Raw genomic sequence first — 12,424 nt, 5'->3', positions numbered from 1 at the left:
AACTTTTCGGAAGGCATTTATAAAAACTGGAAAAGCATTCACAGTAGGGATTTAATTATTTTACTAAATTCTTAAGAACATTATTTTGAGCTTTTTAGTGGAATAGCTTCACTTGTCATAAGACGAATTTGTACAATCCCATTTAATTCCACCACTTAATTGTACCTTGACAGATACGTATTTCGACCTCAACAGTAAGTTCGTCTTCAGTGTCTTGTACTTGACTCGACTTCAAGGACTTAGTTATCTACTACTGCGGAATTTTGCATCGACTTATTTTTGCTCAAAATGGACCAACTCAAGAGTAAAATTTACTACTTCATTAAAATGATTAATGCACTGCAATTAGAGAACTGTTTGCTGTGAAAAGCACTCAGACATATAGGTAAATTTGCTTCCCACCAGTCGTTTAAAAAATGATGAAAGCTTATTCTTAAATTTCAAGAAATCATTATTTTGTTTAAGTAGTATCTTTTACTCAATTTATAGTATTCCTATTATGAAAGAATGAGTCGAATTGGGCACAATTTGAAGTAGGTCAGGCTGAACGTTCAAATGGTCTCTCCCGTGCTAAAAACGATATATTCTGAAAACTCATATGTGAATATGTACGTTATGTGGAAGATATTGATTTGGAAAATGTAGGGTCATGGGTTCGAGTCCCATCGAAGGGAAAGTGGTTACCTCCAATACATTTTCCAAATCAATATCTTCCACATAACGTACGTATTCACATATGAGTTTTCATAACATTGTAAATTAACGTCCAAGTCGGGTGGTTTAATCCCCGGAAATAGGCAATTACCTTTGATTGAACGATATATTCTTTAAACTATTTAAGATCAACTTTTTCAGATATCCCACGTTTTTTAAGCATCTAAGTATATCTTACAATCAAAAAAGTTATGCAACTTTATTTTGGTCAGTTTGAATTAACATCAGGCCAATCTTCAGTTCAGTGTACACGCTCAGTACTTTTTCATGTTTTGTTTTAGTGCTTCAGAATAGAAAATTGTGCGCCTTCCAGAAGTATGGGTGTGAATATTTCGTAATCATTGATATAATATTGATGGCTCTATTCAGTAGCCAAAATTTTTGGTTTAGATAAATTTTGTTATTGGTTAAAGTCCGTTTCGAAATTCCGCGAAATTCCATTTAATTTCGTTTAAGCTTAATTCTTGATAGCGAAATTTATGGAATTTAACGAAACGAAATAATGCTCAAATTCCGTGGAATTTCATTACGAATCCCCTAAAACGATTTTTTAAACGAAATACCGCATATCCTTACTGTCAAATACCACACATCTCCTCTTTTCTCTAAAAAAAAGCTATTATTTATATATGTATTTCTGTATGGAAAAATTGACACATATTATATTTTACACGACCGTGTAAAAACAGAATCGGGTGTATAATCTATCTTATCTTTAAAAACTAGCTAGCGACCCACCAACACAGAGGAAGAAACTTTTAAGTGCGGGCGTCCCACCACGCAGAATTGTGATCATTCCGATCAAGGGGTGTCTCACTGCTAACGATGGCAGCGAATTTCAATCGAAATAAAGTCGATTTGTATTGATTTTATCAGAAGGTGCTATTTGATCAATATTGCAACGCACCCTCTACGACACTGAACTGTAATTTTTGTCTAAGCAATCATGATAACTTTTCACGTTACCCATGACATCAAGTGAGTTGTTTAGTTTTATATCAACAAATCATTGGGCATGATTCCTGAAGTTAGCTATAGTTTGCACCAATAATTAAAGATCTGTTTCTCTTTTTTAGGTGTTGGCTGCTAAAGTATGCTTCGAAACGACACTATCGCTATAGATTGGTTGATTTGTTAGGAAACATACGGAAACTAATATTGAATATTTTATTTCATACAAAAATGTTCTTGAGAACTTAACTTCTACAATCGGTGACGACAACTGTAATATTTTATTATTATCGTACTCTCAGTCCTCAGATATTGAATTTCTGGATTCTGAGTCTTAATCAATATTTATGTCTAATGAGCAGATTGAAGTCGATCGAAGTTTCTCCCATGCTGCTCGATCTTTTTTGTAAACAAAATAACACGAGCAGGATAAGAATAAATCATATTTTCATGGGTCGTTTGTCTATAGTTCAGTTCCGTCTGGGAACAATGTGGAACATGTATTCAAGATTCAATAAATGCTGCACCATGTCAGGGACTAGACAAAATTGCTCAAGAGTACCTAAGAGTACTACAGCGTCCACTGAGGTTTTATCACTCCTACAGCACCGATTTTTTTGAGGACTTTAGATGGGAGGAGAAAATACGATTGATCGATACACGGTGAACGATTTCAAAGAGATATTTTCAGCCCAAATTGAATGTTGTCTAAACTCTCAGCCACTAATTCCATTGCATGAAGGTGATCTATCAATACATCGCGTACTTGTCCATTTTGCAGTAGAGAATCAAAATCCACGTACTTTATAATTAAAAATATGCCCAGATAGTCTTCTTTCGGTACCAACATCATAAAGTCGAGCGATGGTGCAGACGTTTTCACAATTTGGCAATCCCACTTTTCAATTTGACAGATGGTTTATTCGCGGCGTTGCTAAAATCAGCAATGTGTCCTAAAACAATTTCGATTTAAATCGAAATAAAGTCGCTTTGGTTGCTTGGTTCATTTCCAGCAAATATATTCAATTTATTCTATGTGAGACACCCCTTGATTCCGATCCACAATAACACTATTCTTCTTGCGGACGTCCTACCAACGCAGAGGAAGAAACTTTTGAATACGAGCGTCCCACCACGCAGAATTGTGATCAATCTGATCAACAATAACATTATCCTTCTTACGAACGTCCCACCAACTCAGAGGAAGAAACTCTCGAGTGAGGGCGTCCCACCACGCAGAATGGTGATCAATCCGATTCACAACAACACTATTCTTCTTGCGGGCGTCCCACCAACGCAGAGGAAAAATCTCTTGAATACGGGCGTCCCACCACGCAAAATTGTGATCACTCTGATCCACAATAGCACTTTTTCTTGCGGGCGTCCCACCAACACAGAGGAAGAAACACTTGAATGCGAGAAACACTGCTTGCACTCGTGACTCACCTCGAAAGGAAGCCTGGATTGACAGACTGCGAATGTGTATCCTATAAGATGGCTGCTATGATCTGTTATGTTACTGAGGAACAAGTTATGTCATTCCATAGAATTTTCTCAAGTTCCCAAAAAAAAATCTGTGGAAGTTTAGAAACATTTGTCGTGTAAATTGCTTTGAATTTTCCGTGAAAACTCTGATGAATTTTACATGGAAATCCCAACAAAAAATTTCGTGAAAATTTCTAGAAATTTCTTGTGAAAATTAGAAGATTTTTTTTGGAAATTGCAAAGAATTTCCCGAAGTCATTCTACAAAATTTACGTAGAAATTGCTGAAAATTTCTATAAAAACTCTCAAATTTTCCAGTACAAATTCCAAAGCTTCACACAAATATAAAAAGACAACTAGGTACCTACTGATTAAAAGAAAATATAGGTACTTAGTAATTTCTGCATTACATTGCATTTTGTTATTAAAAAAATACATTTTGCCCCAGATTGCGGTATTTGACTCCCATACTTTTGAGTGCCTTCCATCAAGCTCAGATATAGAACATAAATGCGAGAACAGACTCACTAGGACAAGTACAAGTACATCTTTGATTTCACCCAAGTACAAGTGACAAGTTGCCAGATGCACTCATAAAATACTCGTATGTGTAGCTAATATAACTCAGCAACTCATCGATTAGGTACCTCCCTTCACAAGCTAGACAGTTTATAATCAAGACCCACGGTTTTGACCTTACTTTAATTTTTATTAGATCGATTATACACAACTGACATCATTTCACAGAAGGTGAAAGTTCAATCAAGTTTTTATACGCCACTTTGAGAGGAATCCAATCTTTCCTCGCCAGAATTTTTCTACATTACTGTGTAACTTTTTCTTCCAGACGAATGGTAAATTGGTTTTGGACACGAAATCTCACTTGCATTTTGTTTGATGTTTTGTTTCGTCTCGTTTCCCCACACTAAACCGACATCATGCTCAGAGGGCAATGTGTGAGTAGCAACCACTCGGTAGTCAGAAAGTGTTCTATTTAAAAAGTCCAGTTTTTATATTTATCAAAGCACGGTCGCGTGTGACTAATGGCTCGAGTAGAATCGTCGTTAACGAGCGCTCACTACAGTATTTGACACCCATGCCGCCTTCAGTGTTCAACAACGAACGATACTGACGAAGTCGCTTTTCTCTTGCTTCTCCTCTCGTACACAGGGTCAATCGGAAAGTAAGAAATCATCCAAAAAGGCGGCCGGCCTTGAAACCAAGGGCACGGCCATGTCCTTTGGATTCAAAAAGCACAAAGTACATCAGTCGACCGCGGGTAGTAAACTACCCGTGGCGATCGGCGATGGTACGGGACCAGGTTCAGGAACCGGTACACTCAAGAAACCAACACAAACGACAACAGCTTCCAATGGGAACCATCTGTACGGAGGTCTGGAGACGGAGAAAGCGGTGGAAAGAGACAACGCAACAGTGATCTCCAATCCTGGAGTCGACGGCATTTTTAGTGATAAGAACGGTAATATGGGTAAGTCAACTGTGTTGGTGATTTATTACGATGCTATTGTTGGCGCAATCAAAGACACAGTAAGTAATTTCTACTCTTCGAAATAAGAGTTGAATTTTGCTTTTGTAGCAAAATATGAGGTCAAATGCCTTCCTTGTTTCCGTATTTGGTTGTTCCTTCAGTGCGTCGATATTTTTAGTCAAAAGTACGCAATCTTAGATTTACGCAAATGCTGATGCTCAACACGCTTGTTTTGTACATCTCTTCTACCACAGATCAAACAGATGACGGCGCAACAAAATCAACGGGCCGCTCAACACCGCGCCTACAACCACCCAAGAAGGACTCTCACGGCGCTCCATATCGCAACAATCGGTTCGGTTTTCGCTCGACTAACGTGGTCCGACCTGCATCGGCTGGTCTCCAGCCGAAAACAATTACGATCGATTATGACAAGCAACATTCCAACAACAACAATAATATTCACACCGCAAATAATAACAACGTCTATATCACGGACAAACGCCGCTCGAAGAGTGCATCAGCGGCAGCAGCTTCACGCACAACATTCACGCCGCTTCAACAGGCCCCCTCGCACGCCCAACAGGAACGATCATCGGCCTTACAACATGCTGGCGGTTTCGGTGCACTTCACAAGCCGCAACCGAAATATCAATCGGCACATGGCGCGACCAAAATAGCTTCGTCAGAATCTGGCGCGCAACAAGTAATGACGAAATTCGATCAACCAGAGCATAAAAATACTTCGCATAAACTACCTTCCACCGGTGGCGCGACGGCGACGAGCGGAAGTGTCGATGAGCAGCGATCACAGTCAAGCGTAAATAATCCAAACGGTCGGCAGTGTGTCTTTACGAACGACTCCAATCAACCGCATCTTGTCACAGCTAATGCAGTGTGAGTATATCTATCTAATGCCCGATGATTCATTCAACCTTGATGTTGTATTCCAATGTTTTCTCTTTTTTTCTTCCACGCAGAGCAAAACAAGAACAGGCGTCATCGGTTGCAAAGTTCACTCTTCACAGTTCGAGCCTTCCAAAGCCACAGTATCCAGTGCCGATTAGCCTGCCCTCGGCTGCTCCACACTATGTTATGGACCCCAAGGGTGCCAAGCAAGCAGCCAACGTTAGCCGCAAGGGAACCCTCACTCAGTATCAGCGGGAATTATCCTCTGATCGTATGCTCGATCCCGACCTCGATCAATCAAACTCTGATGTGGACACAACGTCCAACATTCGCATACCTCGCCAACGCTACCGTAATTTGGAAATGGTCCTGAACGGTCGTCACAAGTTCGAGGTACGTGATCTTGAAACGCTCACCGCTGAGCCGATCGTGTCCCTTGCGCTCCCGAAGCTTCCAAGTGCTTTCAATACAGTTGGCCAACAGCAGCAACCGGTCCCTCTTAGTGGTCTTGTTCGATCATCGGAACTTCAAAGACAATTGAGCGACGACATCGATATCAACGACAATCGATACGAATCAGCGGAAAGCATCGATCCCCTTGAGGCTCTCGAACGGAAGAACTCAATTGTTTCATCCGATGTGGAAAGTTTCGAGGAGGAAAAGCTGGCACGCGACAACAACTCGTCGGAGAAAAGTCTTAAAGGAGCGCTAATTAAAGACTTGGCTCAGTCTCAGTATAGCAAGACCTCGTCGCCGGGAAGCTCGAGGGCTTCATGGTGCAACGCCGGAGAAACGATGGCGAACAAAGAGTGCAGCAGTTTGAGCTTGAGCAGCAGTGATGAGGGCAATGGTAGACGGGCAGCAGGCGTGGCTAAATCCGCGGGTGAGGAAGAGGACATCAGCACGGTTACCGTAACCGCCGGTAATCCATCATTGCTGTGTGAGTATTTTGATACGATGAACATAATTAGAGATTAGTACTTACGATCGATGAGAAAAGTATGAACTATAAGGCATTACACTGACGATGCTATATTTTGGAAGATGGTTTTTGTAACCTGATCGAATCAAAGCACTGTTGACAGTGGTTCTGATAACAAACCCGTTTGATTTCACCATGCGCTGAGGACAATTTCCTGTCGAGTTTCTGAATAACTTTTCCGTGGAAATTCCCTTTGAAATCTAAAGAATTACTCGTTGAAATCAAACTTTTGAACAAGGAAAGAGCCGTTTGGCTGAATGTCCAAGGCCGAAAGTTGTTTGGCTGAATATGTCGTTGGTCCTAACGAACCATTAGGCCGAAATGGACATACAACCGAAAATGTCGTTGGGCTGAATAGGTCATTTGGTCGAAAATTCATTTTGGCCAAATTTGGTTGAAAATGTCATTCGGTCGAAATGGATATACGGCCGAGTGTATCGTGTGACCAAACTGTTTTTCTTTTTAACAAACCGTTTGACCGAATGGGTCATTTAGCTTAAAATGCCTTTGTCCTAAATGAACGATTAGCAGAAATGTCTATTGGGGTAAACGGGTCGATATTTAGCCATATGACCTGTTCAACAAATGAACTGTGCGGCTAAAGAACATTTCGGTTAAATTTTAGACAAATGATTTGATAGAACAAACGACATTTTAGGATTAATTATCGGTTCGACCGTATATTCTTTTATACCACATGATACTTTCAATCATTCGACATGTTCAGCAAAACCATTTTCGACCTAATAACCTGTCGTGACCCGATCAAGATTTCTAGTCATTGGTCGCAACAATACCGAACAAACTGATTCTCATTTCGCTCTTCCACTATCATTTCGAAAACTTTAATCTTGGAGTTGGATGGAATTAAAGTATCTAACAATCTAAGGTAGTTCGCTACACGTTTAAAAGAGATATAGGTACTTCAACGGAGTATGTTCTAAATTGTTATTAACTTAATGCCAATGACAAAATGTAGTACACCGATTCTTTTTTTACACGGGGGAAAAAAAAAATTTCAGTTCAAAATTCGAAAATCCGTGTAAAAAAAAGTTTTATGATTTCTCGTCCAATCATGCAAAAAGGAGCAACTTTGCAAAAATTTTGTATGAGATTTTTTTACACTGCCGTGTAAACAATCCGTGTAAAAACAGAATCGGATGTAAAGTGAAAAAAATTCCAGATACTTACTAAACCTGATCTTATTCACCTGATCAACTTTTTAAACCTTATCTTATACATCACATTCTTCTCCTCCTCAACTCTCCAGGAATATAACTAGCGTTCAGTGATTATATACATATAAAACTTATGAAATTGAATTTAAATTCTAAAAACTTCACGATTTCACTCAGCTTCTGATAAAATATTTGAAACACAACACAATCAAACCGTGAATCACCAAACCAAATCCAATTTAAATGCCATTCAGCCCAAATTCAATCCAAGTCCAACCTAAATCTAATCCAATTTAAATTTAATTCAAATCAAGTCAAAACTCATTCCAAATCCAATTCCAATCTGATCCAATTCTGATCTAAATCTGATTTAAATTTCATCTAAAGCTAATTCCAATTAATTTTAATTATTCATGTCTGAACCAATTGAAAATTCACTCAAAATCCACTTCATATCCATATCTCAAATTCAATCAGAAATTAAACCAAATACAATACAAATCCAAGTCCGATCGAAATTCAATCCTATTGCAACTCCAATTGAAATCCAATCCAAATACAATATAAATCCAATCCCAGACCAATGCAATTTTCTTATTATTCTTTACTATAGAGGATTTCAACCATTGTATTGGCTGGTTCACCTCTGAGCTCAATGCAAATCCAATACAAATCCTATTCAAATTCATTCCAAATATATTTCAAATCCAATCGAAATACAATCCGAATCCAAACCATATACAATCTAAGTCTAACCCAACTCAAAAACAGGTTGAATCCAAACCATTTTTAATCAAAACCAATCCTATTCTTATCCAAATTCAATCCAATCCAATCCACATCCAATCCAATACAAAATCAATTCAAAGCCAATCCTAATTCAAATCTAATTTCAATCCAACTGTAATACAATATAAATCCAATCTAAATGAAATCCAATTCTAGCCAAATACAATTGAATACTCATTCAAACCTAATCTAAATGCAATCCAAATTTAATCTCAATCCAATCCAAATCCAATTCAAATGCAATCCAATTCCAGCCCGAATTCAATCCAAATCCAATTCAAATCTATTTCAAATCGTTCCCAATTCAATCAAAATCCAATTCATATACAATCCAAATCTATTTCATGTTCAATCCAAAACCAATCCAAATCCAATCCAAATCCAGTCCAAATATAATCCAAATCTAATCCAAACCCAATTCATATCCAACTCATTTCCAATCCAAGTCCAAATCTTATCCAAGTCAAATCCAAATCCACATTAATTGAAATTCATTACAAACCTAGTTCAAATCAAATCCACATTCCACATTCAATTGAAATCGAATCTAAATTTATTTATTATTATTATTGTCTTTATTAGCCTCTAATTTCAGCCCTAGGCTGGCTCACCTCTTAAATCTAAATTTAGTCAAATCCAATCAAATACTAATTCAAAGTTAATTTAAAATCAATTTAATTTGAATTCAATACAAATCCAAATCAATTCAAGCCCAATCCAAATGCTAACCAATTGTAGTTCAAATCCAATCAAAATTCAGTCCTAATCCAATCTACAAGTTAAAATTACGACACAATCCAAAGTCTTTTTCCATATGAATATCTCTAAGGTTGAATTCATTTTTTATCTTTTTTCCTTGTGCACTTTTCTGTCACCGGTCATTGGTCATCTGTCACCCTTCCATCTTGCCTTCCATCAGGAAGCCTACCGGAGACATTTGCATTTTTCTGTCATCAGGCCTGCCCTTCCGTCAGGGAGCCTACTGAAGATACAAGCATATTTGCACTATTTTTTTTATTTTTTGTGCTTATATTTACCCGATTTATTGACTGTATCACTTCAAACTTCTTCTGAGGAGTACTAATATAAAATGAAGGAAAACAATATTAACTTAATGCCAATGACAAAATTTTCAGATACTTTTTAAATCTGGTCTTATCTACCACATAACCGTTTCAGAAAAACGACCAATTCGACCAAATGGCATCCGAACAATTAGCTTCCAGCAGAATGACTTTCATCCAAACTACGGAAATGGTTATTTTGCCGAATGTCATTCAGCCAAAAACTATTTGAAAGCCGAATATGTCATGTAGTCGAAGCAAACCAAAACCCATATGGCAAAAAGGTTTAATAGACCGAAAACTTTGTTAGGTCGAAAATTCCGCTCCATGATATTCGGACTTACGATTTGGTATTCGCCGACAATGCTCTCCTCAAAACGTAAAATTCAAGAAGATTACTTTGTAGCCGGTCAATCACGAGTTTCAGAAGCTTGACCGTAATTACGTCCTTCCTAGTAGCCTGGCTGTTCTTTAGCTCTCAGACAGTCTTTTTCACTTCGTCCAGCGTAGGTGGCTCGACTGCTTACCCATCAGATTTTTCTAACAAATTTCTTTTAAAAAAATCTCCAGATAAGATTGGGTTTTCCCGATAACAAAACACTGAAGAAGTTTATAAGTAGAAGACGAGATACGTATCTGTTGATGCAAACAAAGTTGATTATAGTGGAAGTAAATGGAAGAATTGTAAAGACTTATAAATATGTAACGTTTCCTCTAAGACGCTTTAAAAAAAAATTCATTGGGCTCTTGATTTTTTTCCAGAAATTTTATAAAAAGTTGCGTGTAGAAATATCTTGTGTTTTATTTTATATAATATTCATATAATATTTATCTATCCTTTGCTTCCATTTTTCAGCATCCTTTTCTGCGGCAGTTCCCATGGACATCTCTACCAACTTGGACAGTGTTTCCGAGGTGCCGAACAGCTTCAACGACAACACTCTTTCCGATCAACCCGACAGCAACAAAATTTTCCGCTCGGAGGAGTTCAAATTCGCCGAAATTGCCGCCGCTGTCGGTGATGCCATTCTGCTCGATGACGAAACCTCTCCCACGGATAGCTTGGTGAGCAGTTGCACCGAATCGGATGATGCTCGCAAGCAGCGCAAGAAAACCGCCGAAGGCAAACAGGAACGGGAGAAGGAAAAGGACATCGACGAGATCTCCCCAGAACTGGAGGAACTTGCCAGTCCCGTCACACCGGGCACTCCAACGCATGCCTCCAACTCGCTGTCCCTTTCCGATGGGGGGAGGGATTTTCTGATCGATGATGAAATCGCCGATCAACCAGCACTGGTGTTTGATGAGCCGGCTCTCAACGATAGCAGTATTATTGACCTGGGGTCGATACATTTGAACATCAACGAAGACACATCCACTCTGAGGGATTCCATTTCTTCGCTGAACAACAACAGTAACTTCAATAGGTCGGTCTCAAAAAGCGGTGCACCGGTGCCAAAGCCTAGAAAAATCATGGCCGAAACATACGAATCACCGGCATCAATCCGGAAGAACAGAACCCGCTTGAGCCGTGCTGAATCGCTGGACACTCTATCGCCATGTGACTCCATCGGATCGGATGACTTCATGCTGGACTTCAACAGCAGCATGGATTCCATTGATAGGTTGGTTTGAATTTCGAGTGGTGAGCTTTTCGCAACTGGCTTAAAATTTCGATCGTTTCAGACCGCCCCGTTCGAATGTGAGTGGAAGCGCTTCGGCGTTACACTCCATGGATGAGCTGCAGCTTTGGTCGGAGCTGGAGAACAAAGGCGGTCAGCTTATGCACGAATGGAGCAAGCTTTTGCGCTCGCAGCGCAACAGCATCAGCAACAACAACACCAGCCGGGAGAGCATAACGTAAGTAACACGAATTACCTTTTGCTGTTCAAATTCGGCTGATGGCAGTTTGGCCTAGTGGTATGTAGAGGGAGCGTCGGAATTAAGCCGTGTGAGCTTTTAAGGCATTCGATTATGGCTATGTGCAAGCGAGGAAGGTCTAAATCTGATAAAACTGTTATGGCGAAATTTGTAGTTCTATTCTCTCTTTCCTACATTTTTATCATCTTTCTACTTATCTCGCACACCAAGTTGTGACGCAGGAAATTAAATCCTTTTTGCCGTTCTCGTACAACAAAGTTGTACCGAAAGGATATCATTTCTCTCCGAGATCGAACTTTTTATAGAAGACTCGTAGGCTATTACCAATTTGCTCAGCTCCACGAGCTGAACAAATGTCTTTCCGTCCGTGTGTATGTATGTGCGTGTGTGCACAAAAATTAAATAAAATAGTAACAATTTTTTCATATATAGTAATCTCTAAACAATTTTCTCGCAACAAGTTGAATTCGAAAGGTGGAAAAGTCTTGTTGATCGTTATAAATCGAAAATAAGAATCGTATAAATCAAGATAAAGATGCAAATACATATTTTCTAAAGGTTCCTGAAATAGCTTCTCTGACTCAATTTCCTGCACGAACATTGATGGATTCTTATAATATTTCATATTATACACTACTAAAAATCCACACATATTTATTGGCAAAAATCCATAGATTTAACTTATGATGTATATCAGCGCACACATAACCATTCTCCACGCGAACTACTAATAAAATAGGGTAAATGTTCCAATCTCCATCTCACTGTACATATATCCATCTCATCGCTAAACAAAAAATGCGGCACCAAATTCGTCGCTTCCTTTTGTCAACATGCGTGCTCACTGCTGAAAAAAATCACAAAAATAATATTGCGCTTTTTGCACTTTATAAGAGTTTTGCGAGATTTTTTTTCTCACAGTCATCTTTTTCTCACACTTAATACACTCAAAAACGTTTGATTTTCCGTGTATAATATTTGT

The 12,424-nt window shown here is 38.8% G+C and overlaps 1 protein-coding gene across 11 annotated transcripts in view; it reads left to right on the top strand.

Annotated features, from left to right (window-relative positions):
- LOC134217768 (uncharacterized) overlaps positions 1 to 12,424 on the top strand; it is a 529,775-nt gene that overhangs the window by 440,900 nt on the left and 76,451 nt on the right. For 8 of the 11 annotated variants that reach the window (XM_062696579.1, XM_062696580.1, XM_062696578.1 and 5 more), the window contains 5 exons: positions 4,321 to 4,639; positions 4,894 to 5,536; positions 5,620 to 6,488; positions 10,418 to 11,186; positions 11,248 to 11,421. In XM_062696579.1, coding sequence (XP_062552563.1) covers positions 4,321 to 4,639; positions 4,894 to 5,536; positions 5,620 to 6,488; positions 10,418 to 11,186; positions 11,248 to 11,421 — 2,774 coding nt within the window. Of the gene's footprint in view, positions 1 to 3,852; positions 4,107 to 4,320; positions 4,640 to 4,701; positions 4,824 to 4,893; positions 5,537 to 5,619; positions 6,489 to 10,417; positions 11,187 to 11,247; positions 11,422 to 12,424 lie in introns of those variants that run through there. The other 3 variants (XM_062696583.1, XM_062696582.1, XM_062696584.1) reach the window with 3 other exon arrangements.

The sequence above is a fragment of the Armigeres subalbatus genome, chromosome 2 (genome assembly GCF_024139115.2).
Source record: "Armigeres subalbatus isolate Guangzhou_Male chromosome 2, GZ_Asu_2, whole genome shotgun sequence".
Classification (NCBI taxonomy): Eukaryota; Metazoa; Arthropoda; class Insecta; order Diptera; family Culicidae; genus Armigeres; species Armigeres subalbatus.
This window is presented reverse-complemented; position numbering and strand designations above follow the sequence as displayed.